Source organism: Falco rusticolus, chromosome Z, assembly GCF_015220075.1.
Source record: "Falco rusticolus isolate bFalRus1 chromosome Z, bFalRus1.pri, whole genome shotgun sequence".
Taxonomy (NCBI): Eukaryota; Metazoa; Chordata; class Aves; order Falconiformes; family Falconidae; genus Falco; species Falco rusticolus.
Genome location: NC_051210.1, coordinates 1113186 through 1135058, shown reverse-complemented (window position 1 = coordinate 1135058; position 21873 = coordinate 1113186). Strand labels below are relative to the sequence as shown.

General features: G+C 37.4%; 1 protein-coding gene across 2 annotated transcripts in view; it reads right to left on the bottom strand.

Annotated features, from left to right (window-relative positions):
- RASGRF2 (Ras protein specific guanine nucleotide releasing factor 2) overlaps nt 1-21873 on the bottom strand; it is a 131736-nt gene that overhangs the window by 58418 nt on the left and 51445 nt on the right. For both annotated transcript variants that reach the window (XM_037374318.1, XM_037374319.1), the window contains exons 5-15: nt 19953-20206; nt 18414-18493; nt 17745-17938; nt 16074-16183; nt 14014-14132; nt 8867-9027; nt 7842-7908; nt 6860-6996; nt 3090-3172; nt 794-1042; nt 93-481 (exon numbers count right to left, since the gene is read on the bottom strand). In XM_037374318.1, the coding sequence (XP_037230215.1) occupies nt 93-481; nt 794-1042; nt 3090-3172; nt 6860-6996; nt 7842-7908; nt 8867-9027; nt 14014-14132; nt 16074-16183; nt 17745-17938; nt 18414-18493; nt 19953-20206 (1843 nt within the window). The remainder of the gene's footprint in view (nt 1-92; nt 482-793; nt 1043-3089; nt 3173-6859; nt 6997-7841; nt 7909-8866; nt 9028-14013; nt 14133-16073; nt 16184-17744; nt 17939-18413; nt 18494-19952; nt 20207-21873) is intronic.

Here is a 21873-nt window from a genome sequence, read left to right as displayed (position 1 = left end):
TTCTCAGTGGTAACGTGATAAAAGCCAAGCCTACCTTAGAGGCTACCCTATTTCTCAAAAGTAACATTCAGTATTTTGTGGGTATATAATACCTCTTCGAATGCTTCTCCTCAGCTTGTTGCAGAGGTCAACACGAGGGTTCTCCAAGCTGTCCTCTACGGAGCCAGGGCTTTGCTCAGGTGAGGACAGCCCTTTGCTAAGGTCCAGGGGTACTTTGCTACCCGTTGGTGGTGGGGAGGTGGCTGGGCTGTAGGTCGAGGTAGGACTGCTTGCCACAGATGAAGCAGACAGGTCAAGGGCACCAATCCTTGAATTCAGTGGTGAGGTCAATGACAGTTTTCGGGTTCTGACAGGTGAGGAAGTTCTGGAGAGTGGCAACGGAGGAGGAGAAGAAAACTTGCGACAGAGATGCGGTGACTTCCCATCAGCCAGGTACTCTCCTCTGTTGTTCTGACTGGTGGCAAAGAATAACTCCAAAGACCTGAGAGTAAGGAAAAAAAAAAAAGGCAACAGACAATAACAAACGCTGAACAGATTTAAGTGAAAATGCTTACTAACATATTTTGTGCAAATCTGCATGTCACTGCAAAATCTGTATGATGCTTAGTCATCAAAACCTGGGCAGAAAGCCGAGATAGACTTACCTAAAAACTTACGTCCTATTTACGAAGGAAGAACTTTCTTCATAGATTATTTATATAACAGAAAATCATGGTAAAAACCCTAACAACAAATGACACCATAGTAATTCCATAAGAAACCCGTGATGGAAGGGAAAAACCCCAGAGCTCACCTGACAGGAATGGAAGTGAAGGGCCGTCTGTATATGTCTGAAAGTTTTTCCAGTACCACAGCTGCAGTAGTAAATATGCGGTAAGTATGTAGGAAAGTATTCAGGAAATCAATACTTAGAAATCGCAAGTCTGTCAGCCGCTCCAAAAGGCGCTCAACGCTTGCATAACGGATCTGGGGTACTTTGCAGGAATTAAGTGTTTTGCTGAAGCAGATATCGATGTCATCTCTATGAAGACGAGCATCGGATCTATAAAAAAGTCAAATGTAGAAATTTTACCAAAAAGAAAGAGTGATTATGGTACAGTAGTAGTATCACTTTAGCTGCTCCCGTCAACATCAAAGCAGCAAATATATATGCATTCTTGTATTTCATCAAAACAAGAAAGCTCTTAATCTGTGGTGATACTGGCTTCTATTCAGTTATATTTTATGCCATAACTGAGGCAAATGACTAATCTACATTTCAAAGTCTATGAAACTATTAATGATGCTTAAATTTCTTAAATGGAACAAGAGGCACAATTGTCCCTTCTTACCTCCTTCAGGCTATTGTGGCCTGCAGTCCAACATTACTAGAAGCTTCCTATAGAATAATAGTGGACTGCTTGGCATCTATTCTGCTGATATACAGAATAAACTAATGGACTCTAGCAAAAAGACAGCAAAATTAACAACTTTAGGTAAACTTAAGGCCCACCTGCAAGATAACACATGCACTCAGGCTCCAAGAATTACTTTTCATTTGAAAAAGGAAAAGGAGACAGCATGAAACATCTAAAATTTCAAAGCAGAAACCATGGAGAGGATTTGTTTCAGTGAACTTTTGTTTGGACATCAAAACAAAAATCAATCATTTACATAACACTACTCATGATGGTTTTTTTCCGAATTCAGTTTTGCTTAATTTTATCTAGTTGAAGGCTTAGTTTGTAAGAAAAGAGGACAGTTACTAAGTAAAGCATCCTTCTATGCTTCCTGATGTTTTCATTAAACATGATTGGATTTTCTTAGAATACAGCATCAAGATATTCCACACACTTCTGCATTACATAAAAGAAACAACAAGAAAATTCTTTGTTAAGTTGGGTCCTCATAAAATGACAAACTGTTTTTATTTCATCCAAAGACATCTGACTCTAAAAGTCAATATGTGCTAAAAATCAGATGAGCAGACTCTCAGAAAGAGAACACCAAATTTGTGTCTGTGGTTGAGATCCCATATGGTTTTTAGAATTAAGATTCCTTTCTCCTAACGTTGGGATTAATACCTTGCTGTACTCTACAATCTGAAAACAGATTAATGTGTTTTTAACATTCAGGAGGTAACAAGTCTTTACACACTGGAGAGTTCCTGGAATGAAACTGAAGACAATAAAATGCCTTCTTTAGAGGGATCAAAGGTACATGCACTAACAGTGTACTCAGCGATGTTATCTCCCTTTCATTTCTAAATATATACAAAGAGAGGAGACGCAACAACTGCAGAAGAGGCATTTGAGAAATTTTCATGTACAGAGTACATCAAAATCAGAGAAATAGCCTAATGACAGATAACAGTAAGCAAGAAAACACTGAGATTTCTATCCCTATTGTTCTATTCTTTAGTATTTATATTAGATAATAGTGTAAAACTCATGTAAATACAGACCTGTAGAGGGTCCAAGAGGTAAAACAGTGTTAAAAACTTGGAATCATGTACAGAAAATTGCTGTCTATGAATAAAAAACACTTCTTACAATAAATGAATTAAAGAATCCAAGGCTGAAGGAAGCAGGTTTATGAATAATGTTGCTACCTTAATGTGATGAGTTAAAATTATGAGAAAAAATATTTTTTTCTTAAAAATAAGAGAAACAAAGAGAAGAAAAATTTCGACTAATATGAAAAATACCTTGGAAAATGAAACCTGTCTGCAGTAATCTAAATTTTGAAGACATTTTAAAATATATTCAATAAAATTATGGATGGTATGACATAGAAAAGCTATCAGAGAATAAAATTACTCATCTGAAGTGTAACTGAATGCAACTTCACAAATAATAGAAAAATCTGAGCTTTGATCTTATGTAGTCTACTACTGTGAATTGAGTTTACCACTTTGAGTCATCCCTACCATTTCAAGAAAGGGATTTGAAAAAATATATTTGGGGATAGGATTAACTCCCTTCCACAAAAATGATGAAAAAAATAACTTAAAAGGTTTTATTTTCCAAACACATATTTTCTTTTGTGTTGTCTATTAAAAAACCCCAACAAATTATTTTGTTCACTGGGGAAAAAAGTGCTGCACTTACTTGATCATATGTGGCACTGTGACTTTAGAATTTTCTTCAAACACTATGGTCATTAAACCATTGCACCTTATGTTATCAATGCACTGTGAAAACAAACATTGAAAACTGTTAAAATCAAAACACAGGGTAAGGGGATTACTTTCACACTTCACATTTTTCTGTAAGGTTAAAGCATAGCTTTTACAGGTTATGGATTGATGGTTACAAAGTGTTTTCATAAACTAAAAACAGACATGCAAGACATGGTGGACTTGCTTCTCTAGTCTTCTGCCTTTGATTTGCACATCTGCAAGTCCATGCACCTTCACCAGCACACTCCGGGTATACAGCTCAGTGTCCTTGTTTCCAAATGATTAAGTATTTTGAGTTAGCAGTAAAACTTCCTTTGGAGTTCCTTCAAAACTGAACAAAAATAATGTCTCACATTTCCTGAGGGAGTGTTAAGCTTGAAAAACCAATACCAGAAGAAAGTTAGAATACTTTATACACAAATGGATACACTAATACCTTAACTTTTACATTGTGCAAAAAGACCAAAGAGAAATATAAACAGCTTCTAGAGACACACTCATAAAAACAAATTCCAGTGGTGCTACTGCTGCGAAATATAGCAATGAGGATACTGTCCAAGGACTCCCTTGAGAAATCCTGTATAAATGTTTTGGGCTTCAGGAGCTGGAAAGACACTTCTGGGTCACAGCTGCAACACATACTGCTTTACAAACTACAGGCTGTCCTGTGGCCAGTAGAAGCCTACAGACTAGGGGCACACAAGCCGTTCTTCAAGCCTCAAAGCAGCTCAGTGCTGATACACCATTATTTTCTGGTTTGTATTTTCATGCAGTTAACACAGCACCACAAGCCTTGCTCTTGAAGTCAGCAGAGAGCCTGCCAGTGAACCGGGCTTATACACTCTGCAACAAGTACCTTCTGCCTAATACCGCAGGACTCTTGTCTTTATAATATTTTCTAGTTCTAGTTATCAAGTACCCTACATATGTATTTTTTAAAAAAACTCACCATTTCTTTACAGCAATAAAAAGAGCTTCCAAAAAACATACATAAACAGAGTCTGCTGGCTTTGGAACATCTCACAGCGAAATAATAATCTATGTTAGATCGGTCAAACAATACAATCAGAGGCCTCTTCGGGTTTAAAATATATCTATATAGCTATACATTTAAAATGTTATCTGTGTAGCTATATGTGGTTTTAAATTCAGGTATTTAAGATTATTTGAAAGGTGCAGCTCATTTCACATTATGTTGTATCAAATTTTTACCTAAAAGCAATGAGAAAAACACATCTAATAAAAACATCATTTCTCCCATGTGAACTTTAAATGTTGTAAAGAAGCCCTTGGCACCAGTCATGAAACTGCCCAAGGTAATTCAGCACCGTTATCCCCAGCCTGCATACGCCTGGCATTTATCACTTCCCTGACAGACACTATTATTTTAGCTAAAGAATGAGTGTAATGGGGATCTAGGGTCGATGGACAACAAGCTCAACCTGGAATAGGGAAGGCTTCTTCAGCATCAACAAAACCCATGCATTTTTCATGAGAATTGTATGGTTTGCATGAAAAGAAACATAAATTCAAGAAGCCTTACTAGGAAAAGATACATAAATATGATTTTTATGTCTGATGCATATATAATTTAATAAGATGCAGAATTCTGGACACCAAGACAAGTGCTGTGACTGAACAGCAATTACATGTATACGTTTTTTAACTTGTAAGCACAGGAAAATACCATTTACTTAAAAATACGTTTTGTATGCCCTTTTTGCTAGCATAGTTCCTATGTTCTCCTTGAGGGTTATAGACAGGGTTAAAACCAAAAAATCCTTCTGGGCAGGCAATTCAGTAATTTTTTATGGCAACGTTTCTGCTGGCAAAGGGTTCAGTCAGAAACACAATTTGGTTTTCAAGAGACCAGTGGGCTCAATTGTTCTCATGGATTATCCAAATATTCACCCCAGGTTTTCTTTCTCCAGCAGAAGACTGGTGTCAGGCATTAACTTTCCTCTTCCTTGCTCTCCAGAAGCAATATAAACACTAAGTCAACCAACTTGATTGCTATTTGTAAACAGTGGTACCCATTTGTGCCCCAAATGTCTCTTCAGTCTGCACATCTTGTGCCCCTTCTTACTCCTTTTTTTCTTTATGCTGCTGCTTAGCCCCTCAGCTTCTCTTGCTTCCCTGCCTTTCTAAGGCTGAAGAAGCTTTTCCAGCCTCACAATGCTAACAGTTCTCCATTTTCTCAGGCTTTTACTTATAAGCTCCTGTTAATTGTCAGCCCTGTATCTCTTCAGAATACCCCTGTCTTCAAAAGCTGGGCAATCTCCCCTTCCTCAAAGAGGAATCAAGGGAGAAACCCTTCCGTTTCCCTGGCAGTCTGGCCAACCCTTTGCTCTCTCAGCTGTATGCAGTTAGTCGTGCTTACCATCCACCTTGCTAAGACACTTCCAAGTTTTGTAGACACGCAGCTTTCAAGTCAGCTGTGGAGCTTTCCAGCTCTTCCCTGAACACCACAGTAGCATTGTTTGGAGCTGCAGTGGTTTGGAGAAGAGCTGACCTTTGATGGCAGACCCGAACTGTGATCTCTAGTCTACATGGGCTGCAGATGACCTCATTTAAATTTATTACTGTTTAGGCTAAGAATGGACTTATCCCTGGGTGTCCCATGTTCCTGGGCAGCTCTTAAAACAGTCTTTCTTCCCCAGGAAAATAATTCCAATGCTTCTGCGTAGCAATGGAACATAATTTACTGAAAATCCATTTTGTAAAAACTTCTCCAACCAGATCTGTCTGTACGCGCTAAGCTGCATCATATTCTGAGATTTTTATCTTTGTATTTTTGTCCTTTGAAAAAGTTAGTCCAGAAGAAAGTAACTCAGAATACTTATTTGTAAACAATTTCTACTCATTGTAAGATAATTCATCTGGAGATGTTGCCAGCAATGGCAGCATCTTTAGAAATCTATCAAAATTCCACAGTGATATTTGTCTAATCAACTATTTCTCTTGACATTAATAGAGGATAGCACTCAAATTCAGAACTATGAGATACCTATGTACTTGCTAGTTGCACACATAAACAAAACGCAAGAGCTTTAATTTAGATCTGATTAGTTGAAAGTTCAGATTTTTCATAATGCATTTAATTTTGTTCCCCAGAGATTCCAATAAAAGTTTGTCTATTAAGACTTCAGCCAAAAGCACCAATTTTCTTTTTTTTTTATCCCTGACATTAAAGTATTTTAAACCCCCATTTTTATTCATTCACAATAAAGACAGTTCCTGCACACTGTCAGAATGCTTAGTAATTATATGTAATAGTTTGTTAGTACTCTTTTTGGTGATCTTATTTTCTCACTGCATGGGTTATGATTATTGAAGTGGTAGATTATCATTTTCACATTCAGGGCTCTCATTAAGTTATGAACAAGCAAGTACTATCCTTCTCAAATCAAAATACATATCTGGACGGGCTCTCCTTAGATATAAAAATTACTACCATTAGTATTACGTTTGTGAACTGACAATTTTGTATTACATATCCATCTCTCTCACTGAGAAACACATTTCACCGATGACTCAAATGTAAAGTCAGAATTTTGAGGAAAGCAGGTAACACTAAGGGGTTTTCATATGTATTACAGCACCTCAGCCCTCAAGAAAGCAACAATCCTCTCGAATTAGTTTTCAGAAGTACAAAATAAACTAAGATCTCCATACAAGGTAAAGAATGCATTAAGCTACCTGACTTATATCACTTGTCCATGCAGCCTTCTCCTGTCGTGATGGGGCTAAAAGGACAACAGTAAAAGGAGGAGCGTCCGTAGGTTCAACTACAAGCTTGAAATCAAGGTGTCCAAACACTTGTCCAGAACCTTTTGCTTTATAGCCAGAGCAGGGGAGAAAAAGTCAAAATGTGAGACTTCAAACTATAAGACAAAGAAATTAGTGGTTTGATTTAAAACGGTAGTTACTTTAAAATATCTCTCTGACAAAAAGCTAATCCAATTGGGGATCCAAAGCTCCTTTTGTTTTTCATATACACCAGACAGAAAAACAGTTGCAAACATGCAATATTGGGAGTTGCTACACATTGGTTTTAAAGATACCGAATACGGCTGAAGTCATTCTAACACTCTCACTGATACACTCTCAGCATACTAGAAGTATCACTGAAATGAATGAAACTACTTCCACAATTCCATTGTAAAACTTGCCTAGAACTGCAGGAAGGAAGCCAAAATGAGTAATAATAAAATCAGCTTGGGACTGTGTTTTGTTATTTCATTTGAACAAGCTTGCCATCGAGATTTGTAAGGAGTCCAAAAGAAAAACTTTCCACTAATTCCGCCAACTCTCTCAACCCCTGTGTATTTAAGAAATGCAATTATCTGCTTCTTCTTTTAAGGCATATTTTTTTCTTTCTGAGATCCTCTGGGTAAAGTTGTATACAAAAGTCAGCAAATAATTCGTCACATTCCTTCGGCCAGTGTACTTGAAAATCCTATGTGGGCTGTCAAGAGCAAGAACGTAACAACAAACCCTTAGCCAAGCCACCATGCCCATTATTAAAACACCCATTCTACTTTATCAGTTTAACACTGTGTTCCTCTGGTTTCATGAAAGTGGAGAACATACCAATTCGCTCTTATGAAAAGTAAACAAAGGGTACCAATTTTAAGAAACTAGAAACTGCAATTACTGCAAACAGCTGAATTTAACTTACAATCATCATCACTCGTGTCTGTCTCCTCGATCAGTGTGCACTCTATTAAAGACAGAACGCCACCTGTCTATGAAAACAAAGTACATTTTTCACAAATTTTGACATTTGTTCACATTTGTCAATACAGTTATCTTTAAAATTTGATATACCTTAGTCTAAGATTTCACCTTACTCAGAGCTCTGAGGAAGATTCATCAATTCTATGATGCATATTTTGCCTAAGAACTAAACTCAGATAGATGAAATATAAAGTTTTGCTTAATCCAACATCAATAATATACTCAAATGTAAAAAATTTCTTTCAGTTTTACCACACTATAATTTATCCCACATACAGGCTTGTTCACAAGTTTCAAAAAAGGTAACTAGAATTTCATCCTCTCCTGAATTTAAATCAAATACATACAAGATTTTTTTTTAAAGGTTCAGTTATACTCTATTTACTTTGCAAAATACTTGAACTGTTTAAGGGGTGCAAAGTGAGAAAGCACATAACCAGTCAGAAATGTCTTTGCCAAGTTAAAGTTCTATTCAACATAATCCATCCTGTCAACTCATAAGCCAACATTACAAAAGCCTAATTCTCAGCAAATATAACAAGAGTGTTCTTAGAACAGCTTTCAGTTTAAGAGAATGTGCTGTTCAGGAAAAGAGAATTGATTTTAAAAATAAATTTTATTAAAGCTCTAGAAAAAATTCTTTGATAATTCCACAGGGTGGTACTGGCTGATTTATGCATTGAAAACTGACTTACATTCAGTGCTAGCTTATACAAACATACACGCAGATGTGCTCTTTCTGACCCCCAGCCTATTAGAATTACATGGTTCTAGGAAAAAAATTGTAGTTAGTAAGAACTTTGGCTGAATTCTATTACATGCAATGAGAAGACAAAGCAGTTAACTACTGTGCATCACCTCACTTCTGTTTATAGCAACACATGCACATCTCAGGTTAAAGCCATAAAATAGTATCACTGAAGCTGTTCTCATTTTGTAAATTGAGTTACAATGTAAAGTCTGTACCTTGAGAAGATGCAGTTTTCCTCCTGAACTTCTCGTACAAATTAAAAAATGTTTTGTAAATAAGAAGCACTGCCTTTCTCCTTCCTTCTTCAAAGATAATGATCCCAGACGAACTTTGCTAAGTTTTCCCCTCTCAACTGAAGGGACTTGAATAAGGGAACCTGATAATAAAGATGCAAATTTACTGTACTACAGTAATATTTAGTAGGCAGTGTTTAAAGCGTTAATGCATCGAATATTATCTTATTAATTAATGCAACTTTTCACTCTAGTAAGTATCAGTATACATCAGCATCTGTTTTAAGCACAACTCAAACATCTTTTTGTTGCACAAGTTCACTTTGTTTTTTTATGATAGACTCAAACAAGTACAGTCTAGACTAATGCTTACGTACACAGCAGGATTAGATCTTGGGCAAATTCTTATGCAGTTTAAACACACTAATAGTACACTGATCAGAAGATGAACTTGAACAGCACACTGCACTTTTGACAGCGGCTAGACTTGCCAAATATACTTAGAAGCCAAAAAGGCAAGAGCATGAAAAAAACAGGTTTTGAAGGAAAAGAGTTTGTGTATATGTGTGTGCCTATGTGCAAGAGAGATGGAAATGAAGCATACTTCTTCTTCTTATCTTGTACTGCATAATTTTCAGTGCTCCACAGCTCATCTAAGATGTGTTACCAGTAAAACACTTCTGAACTAAATTGAACCTGCTTACATAAGCCTGAATTTGTGCTCTGCAGAACTCCAGACTGGGGACAGCTTTGCTTCTTCCAAAACCAGCCTCTGACCAACTTTTCCAGATTGATATCACCATGTGTATCACTTCTGAATTTGGATCTGGAGTTAAATTTGGTGGTGAAGTGCAATTCCTCTATGTATCAAAGAGAAGGATTTTATGATACAACTCACTGGTACCAGACAGGGCAGCCAAGAGACCTCCTAATCTCATTCCCACACATCTATCCTTACTATCACCCTTACACTGGCTCTTGCCTTACTCCAACATTAGCTAGCTAATAGATCCAAACCAGCGGGAAACTAATGCTGCAAAGCAGCAGCTGACTTAGCTCCCTGGTACGCCTCACTGCAAGGCTGAAAAAGCACCAGTGGTGATGCAAAGAAAGCAACAGCAGCAAAACAAGCATGAGGGGATGGATGTTGCCCTGCCTCTTCCAGAAGCACCAAGATACTGGACTAGCAGAGCTATATCAAAGCTCAGACTAGTGGCAGCTTCTTGACACAATGCAAGAAAATTATCCATGAAATATTAAATTAATAATACTTACTCTACATTGTCAAAAAAATTATCTTGTTCCAAGTTTGCATACAAAATCTTAAGCGAACAAACAGAGAAATTAAGGTAACTGAGAAAGCTACTGTTTTTCTACTTTTTTCTGCACTAAGCTTCTTCTATGTATTTAATTAGCCTTAATTTATTAATATATTTACAACTTTTACTGTCTGGTATAGCAATATACATACCAGTAAACCTGCAACAGAACAGTGTTCTCTGACAGCTGTTTCACATTTAAACTAAGTGTGTACAACGTGATTTGTGTCACTGCAACAAAACAGTGCAGTAAATTTATACTCTAGAACTAATTTCCAAAGGTCTGCAACATTTTTAGATTCACTTAAATTCTGACCAACATCCACAAATACTTCTTGGTTGCTGTACACTTCCCCTGGACAAAACAGCCTACATGCTTCAGCTGTGAAAAACGGGAAGGAGATCATTCCCATGTGTTGGAATAGTGACTTTTCCATGTTACACCGACTGTCCCTAGGTCACACTGCAGGACCAAGGAGCGTGCACAAAGCAACTCCCAAGAAACTTCTCATCAGAAAATTCTCAGTGTCTTTTTAATCCTGAAATTTCCTCCACCATTTAGGGTAACAATATCCAACCTGTATGTTTTGTTTCTTAGAATAATAGTATCTATAAATATGATAATGCTTACAAATTTAGCTTTACAGATAGCCTTTTGTTTTTGTTTTTGTTTTTAATTTTCATTAGAATGCTTTCAGGAATACCATATTCTATGCTGCTAAAATAGACAGAATGTTAAATGGTGTTCTTCTATGGAGCTGGAATGTTATCATTTAATAAGGTAAATCAAAATAAACTAGGGCTTTTTTAAATGCAGAAAAGAGGGACTGCATTATCTCTCTTTGAAACTCAGTATTTACAGGAGAAACACATCTCCTATATGTGCTGTATGGCTCATCAAACAAGGACCTCATGCATTCTCATCAAGCTTTTGCGATTAATGGCATTTGGCCACCATGCATTTTACTACAGTTTTCCTCTTAAGGAAAAAAAATGGTCACAATTGGCCAATGTACAGTTGCAAGAAGGAAGTGAGGCTAATGCTAGAACATTTGTTAGTATAGTTTGGACAGTCAGCGCCATCTCAGGAATTTTTATCCAGCTACAGACCTAAGCACTTTCAGTACTTCAAACTGCCAGAACAGTCACTCTATTAGCCTTTGCTCAATTCAAAAAATACAAAAGATTCTATTAAAAAAAAATATTTTTTAGCCTCCGGTTATTAATTATTATTATTGCTTGATAAATAATTATTATTGATTGATTTAAAAATTCAGTTTGGTTTTCTCTGTTCTGGAGGTCTTTCTATTTTACCATAAGGATGGTCAAACTGGAACAGGTTGCTCATTCTGAGAGGCTGTGAAGCCTCCATCCTTGGAAGCAACCAAATCCTCACCGGACGTGGTAGAGAGCAATCTGCTCTATCTGATGTTGCTTTGTGCAGGTCTGATTGGACTAGATAATTTCCATAAATCTCTTCCAACTTCTACTAGTCTATGATTTTGTAATTGTTACGTATCTATCCACAGAGGTAAATTCATAGCAGCTGATGGCAGGAACATCAGACAGAGTTTTTGGAAGCATTTAAAGGGCCTTGAGATGCCCAGCTGTCTTGGTTATCAGCCACTGTTGGATTGAAAACTGAGATTCCCTGTGTTTCCTTTAGACTCTTAAAGAAAACGTTCCTTAATTGTCTGCCATGACTTATAGTATGCCTGACAATAAAGTCTGCATCTAAGAGACAGAGAAAAGCAGACCCCAAGAAACCTGAAGGGGAATCCACAATTTACATTGCAAAGCACTGCCAGAGATAGTTCCTATGGTCTCAATTTGCAAAACTCAACAGAATCAATCTCTTCTTAGAGAAGCGAAGCATGTAACATATGGCCAACTTGTAATTAACCTCACGGGAAAAGCCTGAACAAAGGTAAAGGCACCTCTCTCATTTCTTAAGCTGAGGTTTCCTGTATCCATCTATACTGATCGACACACGGAATAGGAGCCTAATTGAAATTAGAGATGGACATCATTGTAAAAGTGACCCTGCTGTCAAGAGGTGAACGGAAAATGGGCTCTGCATTACTTCAGCTCTATTCAGGTTTCTGCACTTACACAAAATCACATGCAGTGGATGTTCCAAAAGGCTGTGATCCAGCCTTCTGTGACATACAGTCTTGTCCACTGTCCTTTGAATGTACGCCCAGAAATAAATCTGAATTGAATTTACTTAAACTATGGGTTCGACCTGGGTCTAACACTCCAACAATAAACTTTTTCGGACCAATTCCTACAGAAAATTAGTAAGTTTTTACTGATGAAACACTGGGCACAAATAATACCAGTCAATCTTAAGAGGAAAAAAAACAACAAATATATAAACACCAAATATTGTAATCATCTTGGAAAAAATTCTCAAATTTAATTAAAATGCATGGAACAAGTCCATCTGTATTTTTCTCTAAAGCCATATTCGCTTTAAACACCTCAGTTATAAGAAATGCAGATATTTATTGAAGAATCAAGTAATTTAACAGTGACTTGTACAATCAATCATGGAATTTATTACAGAAAGTTTCATAGCTTGGCCACATGACTACAGAAACACCGCAGAACAGATTTCAAAATGTATACAAAGTCTATTAATTACCAGCTCTGTATATGGCTCTATTAAAGGCAAAATATTCTGCTGAGGCTATCTAGAAAAGGTCTCATGAAGGGATGCACCTGACTTATATTCTTAACCTTTCCTAAATACATTTAACACTTTTCGGACATAAAGAAGCTTTTACCCTATGCTATAGACCTGTACTAGTTGTATACGAACCCACTAACATGTTTTAAATGATCCAGAATTAACTTATTATCTAGATAGGAGAAAAATAAGCTTCAATTATGAAATGTTCACATTTGCTGGTTTAACATTAACCTAAACCCTACCAAACAAGAACCGCAACCAGTTCCTGTTAAAAAGTGACACTTATTTGAAATGGAGAAGTTATTGTAACACAATTTTGTGGAAGTTAACAACAAATTCCACCTCTGGTACAACTGTTTCAATAGAAAGAGTTTCCAAAACCATCAAGAATAGACAGAAAAGGACACAGTATGGCTCTTCCCCTCTTCATTTGGTAACCACTATATATTACAAGTAGTCCTACATTCCCGGCAGAACAGAATGCCTTTTCTTCATGATCTCTTCTTGCAGAAATGTTTTTTATAGCTATTCTGAACTTCCACTAAAGCTCAAAAATGCATCTCTCAAGAGGCAAAGTGAGTATGTTCAGGTATTATATCTGTGCTTGCACTATCAATTTGAGATGTTTCCAAAGTACCCAGAAAAATGGGGACAACTGACAGATCTTTTCTCTCCTAGCAATCACTTTACACTGACAAAGCTTCAGGCTTCTCCTGCACTTTTGCCCAAATGTTGGTATCAGCTGGGACTGCCACGTTAACTGACCAGGCAGTCCTGGTCCCTGTGGAGCTGTAGGTAATTTCCATCCCTTTGAAGATCACAGCTCAAGCAGAATGTACATTACTGTCCCATGGGTGCTTTACCATTCATGTGCTGCTGTTTTTCACGGTTCCTGAAGAAAACAGCACAGAAGTGAGGTTTCAACTACAGCCCCAAATTACTTGTCATCAGGACATTTTGTGACTTACCCTCCATGGACCATGAGCAGTCTTAGGATGTTAGCTGTGCCCCCCAGTGCAGTGACCTGCCCAGTGATGGCAACATGAACCCTGCTGGTTTTAACGCAATTTTTTCATGATTACAACAGAAGATAGCTTTAAAGATGAATATCTTACCTTGGCGTATAAAAGTTTGACTGGTATCTAGTAATATATCACAGCCTTCTACTATCGTTCTCTCTATGGCTAGATTCTTCCGGATGTTTTCTGTGTCACTCACTTCATCATGCATCACCCTGTTAGACACAATACAAAATGCACTTTAAATTCCCCTGAAATGCATCTTGCACCTGTTGCGTCTGTTTTCACTTGCACTTACACAGTGTAGACACAGAAGGTAGCTGATGTCCTTTGCCACCTGCTACAAAACAGATATACCCATGAAGCACATTATCACTCTAGAGGAAGTTTATTGCCTTTTTTCCATCCCTTTCAAATAATTTCATTTTTCCAGTGCTGGAACCAATTTCACCAGACTTGTTCTTAGGCTATTCCTAAAGATATCTGACAGACGCCACCAAGCTAAAAACCCTTCACAGCTGATAGAATATTATTTCTTGATCCTTCGTGGACTAGGCTTCCAAAACCTGGAAGTGTTCCCCGGAATTCTGTATTAGTTACAATACATTGTAGAGTCCCTGCCCATGGCCTTGGGCTCCCATCCTGCTCTGCTTCCGTTTACATCTCAATGTACCGTTCACTTCCCCCTTGCTTCCTATAACAACCACAGCCTTGACGGCTCACCACCTACTTTCTTCTGCTTTTTTTCATAGGCATCCACCCCTTAAACAGAGAAATACAGATTTTTTTCAAGGCTGAAACCAATCCAGAAATTTATATGGTGTCACAATGTATAATACTTTCCCAAACTGGGACCAGAGTGCAGTCCCTGAAAGCTCTTCCCTCAGAACTATCTTAAAGAGATGGAAATGAGTCCAGAGTTTTATACTTATGGTCTACACTGCCTGCCTTATAAGCACAGGAGGATCCATCAGTCTCAGACTCCAGTTCTGAACATTCAGTGATGAATTAGTTGGATCAGCAATGAACTCTGACTCATGAGGTAAAGCCAAGTCAAAGCTAATTGATCTGCTCAGGCACATAACCCTGCCCAGAGAAATTCTCTCCTTTGCTTGAGTGGAAAGGAGATGTTACTTCTTTCTGCTTCAGATGGCCTCAGAACCAAGCAGAACTTGATGAACACTGCAGGAGCCGAACACAAGACATTTCTGTAAAAGATACTGCCTGCCCAACTCTGTAAGAAGTTAGAGCTTGGAGAGGTGGGACATGACCTGACTCAGAAGGCTGCCTCTGTCCCAAGACACAGCAGGACAAAAAGGGAAGAATAACAAACTCCAAATTAAAGGGTAGTTTCCACAAGGTAGCAACTTCGTCTTAACAGAAAAAGAAAAGTGAGCAGTCAAAAGCATGCAATTAACAAAAGCTATAAAGTGATTCCTCTTTTACAGCTGAATATTCTCCAGGTACATCTTTGGTGAACAATCCAGAAACTCAAGATTTATATCCTGGAGCTTATGCAGCATTTCTTTGTTCACAGAAGAAAACTGTGTTTCCCAGGGAGAACAACCAAATTTCTTACTGGGCTGACAGAGGGGAACATCTGAGACAAGGAAGAGCTTCACTTTGCAGGTTTCTACAGGGACTGCTGACCAGTTCTCAGAATGTATCTTTAGTCCTGTTTATCTGACATTATTTGAAGCATATATCAAAATCAGTTATTTCATTAACACACATGAAGTATAATACAGACTGAGAACTTAGTACTTTTCAGGACCCTGACTGATTCCCATTGTTACAGAGTATCAGAAAAGCCCTTTTTCTTTAAACTGTGAAAAAAAATACATATTTCTCTATGTAAAGAAAATTGGTTTGCTCATAACTCAAGAGTAGGTGGTTCCTATAGCAACTCCTATTCTCCCCTACCCAAAACACAAGGAGACACTTCTAGATGTATGTTAGGGAAGGAGGAAAAAAAAAAAAAAAGAGAGAGAGCCAAAATATTAGATTGAAGTATTTTTGGTTTGTTTCACTGTCTTTGTTTTGGTTTTGATCCTTCTCTTTAAAATAATATAAAAGAACAAAACGAAACCAAAATAAAGAAAATATATTTTCATTTCAAAACTTTTATTATCAAACATAAGGCAGAAAAATCCTACCTTGAAAGTTCTTCTAGTTTAGATTTAGCAAATTCAAGGCTTTTTCGCTCAACATGTTCATGTGGTGTGTGAGCCAGAAGTTCATGAAGTGTTATAATATATCTAGGAATCTTAAAACAAATTAGATATAAAATCAGTAAACCCTTAAAGGAATAATTCCAACACAGCTTTTTCTTAAATATTACCTTGGTCAAAAAAGTTTTGCAAACATAGGCTTTTTATAAATTAATATCCAGAGCTAAATGATTATACATACATTCTAAATATAACAACCGCCAAAAATACTGAACTTTCCAGTGACAGAGACTGTATATGCATATGGATGTTTTCAGTCTGAGGAAACACAAAATCCATTTATTACATTTTAAGAAAAAGATCAGATCAGAGGTAGCCACAAATATGCCATTAAATTTCATTGTTTCATGCCGCTATCCAAGTGCCAATACAGAAAATTTTCACAACTCACTGGGAGATCCACACATACCTACCCTAAATGTTAATAGGATATGTGCATCTAAATTTCTTGTGGGTTTGAAAATGTCAGCTGACCTGTTTGCATTTAGATAAAATTCACATTGCACTAATAGACATTGAAGAACATGCAGCATTTGACTATTAAAGGCCACAGGGCAGCACAAGGACCCTGATCCATTTATTATTACTTAAAGCAGTTTCAGGTCTTGTAACCAGAACCAAGTGATACTGCACGATACCTTGTCTTTACAGAATCAAAGTTATTTAGGAGGAGACAGGAATTCTTACTAAGCTGAAATGAAGAGTCATCAGCAAGGATACCCTCCATCTCATATGACTAAGACCCTCTCTCTCCCTTCTAAGATCCCATGACCTTGTTTCAACTCAGCCAAAAAATCCCAAAACTTCACAATACACAAGCTCAAAGCTAAAAAAATATATTATTACAGGGCTTAATGGCCCTTTAGGCTAATATGAATAACTAGCAGTAATAAAAGTGTCACCGATCCCCGCCCCCCCCGCCCCCTGTTTTGTTAAACACAGTTTGCTAGTAACTGAACAAATGGAGGGGATTCGCTATTCTCTTGATGAGTAAAATGTAAAAAAACACATAAAATGTACGTTAAATGTAAAAGACACAAAACCATCAGACCAGTGTTTCACAGACCTCTTAAAACAGCTGCAAATAATTAATCTAGGCAGATCAAGTAAAAATATCTGAAGGATAAATAAAGTTTTCAAAACCTTAGCAATGTATTTTTTGTTTTCTAAAGACCAAGTCACTGGAGAGCAAAGTGGGAGGAAAGTTTCAAAACGTGTTCCTAGTAAAATACTTGTGGCTGCTCGAACTTGCTATACCAGGCATATTATCCCTCTCTGGACCACTTCGTAATCCTGCAGCAGGCAGAAGTCCAATAATTGTTTCTCAGGTTTTTTTCTTTTGGCATTAGTCCTCATCCCACATTCCCCTTCAACATATATAAGATTCTGAAGAGAGATGAATCAGTATTGTTGGAGAAAAGACCTCTACAGGCAGAGTTTCAGTATAATAATGAAACAAATGAAAACAAAACTATTTTACATGAGAGTATTTTTATTCTAGCAAGAAGAATATTCAATCAATCGCAATGTCAATAACACAAAATTAAGCAATCAAACATTAAAAACAAATAGTCACAAAAAATATACAGAGACTACCTGAAACATGGGGTAAGTAAGGAAAGTTTCCAGCATTCGCCCCTCACATGCTGGGTTGGCTTCATATTGCTTCAAGAGTTTGTCAAAATCTCTGTTTTGCTTACAGTTTGCCAGTACTTGTAGACTATATTGATGATTCCGAACAAATTCTTGATATATGTTCAGCATTGGCAGCAGAATGTCAAATAAGTCAGCTAGAAAAAGTCAAGAAATGCTTTTTTTTTTTCCCAGCTACCCATCACTTGAAACATATTTTTAAAGAAAATACTATGTTCTATGGAAGTGAATTACTATGATCACTTCTGTTACTGCTGTTTCCAATATACTGAGATTTTAGAAACATTAAACTCGGCTCTTTCACCTGCCAACACATGTTTTTTCTGATTAGCTAATAATCAGAAAATATCACCAAAAATTCAGGGGCCCATGTCTAATCAATGCCTAGGGCAGAGGCATTCTCACATACGGACTGGAAGGTGGTCGTTACTGCCCATGTGGGACTCCCACTACACCAGATCTTGCAGTATTAGTTGTGGAAATGTGTTCCATTCAAAAAGGACTTTTTTAAAAAAGTCCTGTCTTTCAAAAAAAAACCCCAAAGAACACAACCTTACTGTAATTTCAAATAAATATGAACGTTATCCTCCTAGAGAAAATAAAGTAACTTACCTAGGATTAAGGTAGGCCAATTAGCTATTCTTGCTTTTAAGCCTTGGTGAAATATCTCATGAAGAAACATGATTGTTTCACTGAAAAACAAGTATTAAACAGACAAAAAGACAATTCAGGTTTTATTTTCTGATTAATGATTCACAGAGAAACATCTCTTCCTGGTTAGTAGTATGGTTTGCACTCTGCTAGGGTAAAACAGAAGACAGTTATTATTATGGAAGTAAGTGCTTCTTATTCATAGAATCACAGAACAGTTTGGGTTGGAGGGGACCTTAAAGACCATCCAGTCCCACCCCCCCCTGCCCCGGGCAGGCCCCCCCCCCCCCAGCCCAGGCTGCCCCCAGCCCCGTCCAGCCTGGCCTTGAGCCCCCCCAGGGATGGGGCACCCACAGCTGCTCCGGGCAGCCTGGGCCAACTCACCACCCTTGTGTTAAAAAATTTCTTCCTTAAATCCTATTGAAGTTTACCAGCTTTCAGTTTAAAACTGTTGCCCTTTGCCCTATCCCTACATGCCCTTGTAAAAAGTCCCTCTCCAGCTTTCTTGCAGGCCCCCTTTTACTGCATTGTTCACAATTTTTAGCGCAATAGTCTAAAAAATATGCAGTATTTGGTGTAGAAAGCATATTCTTTTTAGTTCTTTTAAATAAAAGCACCTATTAAATAACATTTTCCACACAGTTTAATTAATAGGTTTTCCAAGAATATCATTGACAATGCATTCAATAGTTTAAGAGGACCAGTAAGATGCAGAAACCTGAAGTCAGTGGTAGTCATCTACATTCTTGCTTGCTGCTGTTTAAAATCTGAAGCTTAACAACTTTCCTACAACACAAACCTTAATATTGTATTTTAGTTTATGAGGTCAACAGCAGCAGGGGACATGCCAGCTGTAAGAAAAACCATAAAGAGTACAGTGATTGTGAATGAGCTATGAAAGGGAAACTAGTCTCGTAACTAAAGGAACGTGGTTTATGTCTTAGAAGTTTGGGGTAGACTTGGATGCAACCCCAGCCCTGTATCAAATGTTAGATGCCTGCTGGTTTATTTGTACTTACTCATCACAATAGTATTTGTATGCTTAATGAAAAGAACAATTCTTTTTTGTAGGATATGAAAAGACAAGTGAGAGGGAAGGAGGTCCTTAGGCAGGACAACAGAAAATAGAATATCTGATTTATTCATCCTCAGGGTCTTACCCGGACCATATGAGGCCACTAAGTCAAATTTTCCTCTCTTAAGAGAAAAAAAATAACAGGGAAGGTGACAGAAAATTATGAGAACAGCCCCAAGAGGCATGATTCGTCCTTTTCTTCCTCTAGCAGAGGAAGAAATAGAATGTAAGAGGCAAAGAGGTGTTGCTGGTTTCAAACAGCATCACTGACAGCACGATGCCTTTTACCCCTGGAAACGTGGTCTACCTCAGTGACATCGTTTACACCACAGCAAAAAACCCAAGTGTCAGACCTCACTACTACAAACTGAAGCAGGGAAGAAGCGGTCAGAGGAATTCCTGAAAGCAAACAAAAAACCGCATACCTGTTAAGGAAAATGCTACTAACATCATCGTGACTGATAGGTGGCTTCTTTGAACTTGCAGCCATTCTTAAGGGCCGCAGAAAACAGTTCACAAGAACATAAAGTTGATGTACATATTCAGATTCAGCCTCCACCATGTTAAAAACTATCTGATTCCTTTTTCTCATACTTTCTGCATGGGGAGAACAAATATAATCTTGGACAATAGTTTTCCATTTTCTTCTACATAACCAGCCCCGCATAAAGCTCTGGACCTAAAAACAGACCAAGCAGAAAAGAAGAATGAGAAAAAACGTGACTTATCATAAGCTCTTCATTGTAGAAATAAACCTCTAAATGAAATGCCTGTGTTCAAAAAAAAGGCTGTTGCCCTCATCGATCTATATACGTTCCTGAATTATATTTTTTTTAGATTTCTCATTGTTAATGAAATTCCCACAATCACTTGGTCATATTTGTTGCCAGGAAACAGATCAAAAAGATATCATGTACATATCAAGGTACCTTTTACTGCAAGCTCAAATGGTGTGCTTTTGCATATACTCTTCCTATCAGCACAACTGTCCTATGCACTGTGCCGTTTTTTTAACTCCTTTTACCTCCTCTTACACATTTATTTTATACCCCCAAAAGCATTGTGCAATGCTTCCAGGTAACACATTCCAAGACAGACTCAATATCATTATTGACATAACTCTAAAATAGTTGTTAAAGTCAGTTTGCTTTCTGTTCTGAATAGATACCGCTTAGCATGTGTATTTAAAGCTAAGTATCAATATATTGCTTAGAAACTGAAACCTTTGGCATTCTTAAAAAGTATCTCTATGTCACGGGAAAATCTACTTAAGCATAATATCCACTGAAGTTACAAGTGCATTAAAGTTTAGAGAAAAGGTCTGCATCTGGTCACAGAAAATTTCAGTATGTCTTTGCCCTGATCTTGATGTGAAGATCATTCATCTTGAGAGAAACACAAAATCTCACTGGTAGCAGTTTAATCTGAATAAACAACTTTAAAAAAAAGAGCCCATCTGTCAAAATAATCAACATGTAGAATGCAGTGAATTATGTACAGAATCAGAGCACTCCTACTAAAAGAGACATTTCCAGCTCTATTACAAAGTTTAATCTACATGAAAAGGAAAATTCACACAAGGGTACCAGCTTAGTGCTGACCCTGACCTTCAGACTGTGTGACCCAGAAAAAGTGAGAAACTAAGTCCACATACTGTAAAGAATACTGTGCAATTTAAGAGACCGAACACTGTGAGAATAAGGGTGACACATACAGGACCACATTTTCAAGCATGAATTCCAGTGACGGGCACAGCTCTGGAGACTGGTTAAATCCAGCCTTAAGCAATGTTACCAAAAGCTGCACATGTAAATGCCATACAGGTTGGGACAATTCTGTCACTGTTATTAAAAATGCTGGCCATCGTCTCCTGAAACAATCACCATCAAACAGACCAGCTGACAACTTAAATCAAGATTACTCTCTGCATTGTCAATATTCCAGCTGCACTGACAGAATATATATTATTCTCCTACTAGAAATATATATAAGTATTTTTGTAAGAAAGGAGTATAAAGTCACTATACACTTGACTCCCACAGGGTATCACCCATGGCTTAATTTCAGTCTTTGCAAACACAGGCAATTGAATGCAATGTGCCAGCTTCTTTAAGAAAATAAATATATACGTTGCAAGTGAAAATGAATACTTAAGTAACAAATACACTATGGGATAAATGTGGCACTGAACCATAGGAAACTGAAGTAATTTAAAAGGTTTAATTACGGGCAGGGCAAAGGCAATCTTGCTATTTGACTGTACTTAATATAAATAAATGAGGAAAAAACTAGACAGATTAAAATGCAGGAGTGCAACCCCCACCCATTTCCTCTTGAGCACAGAAG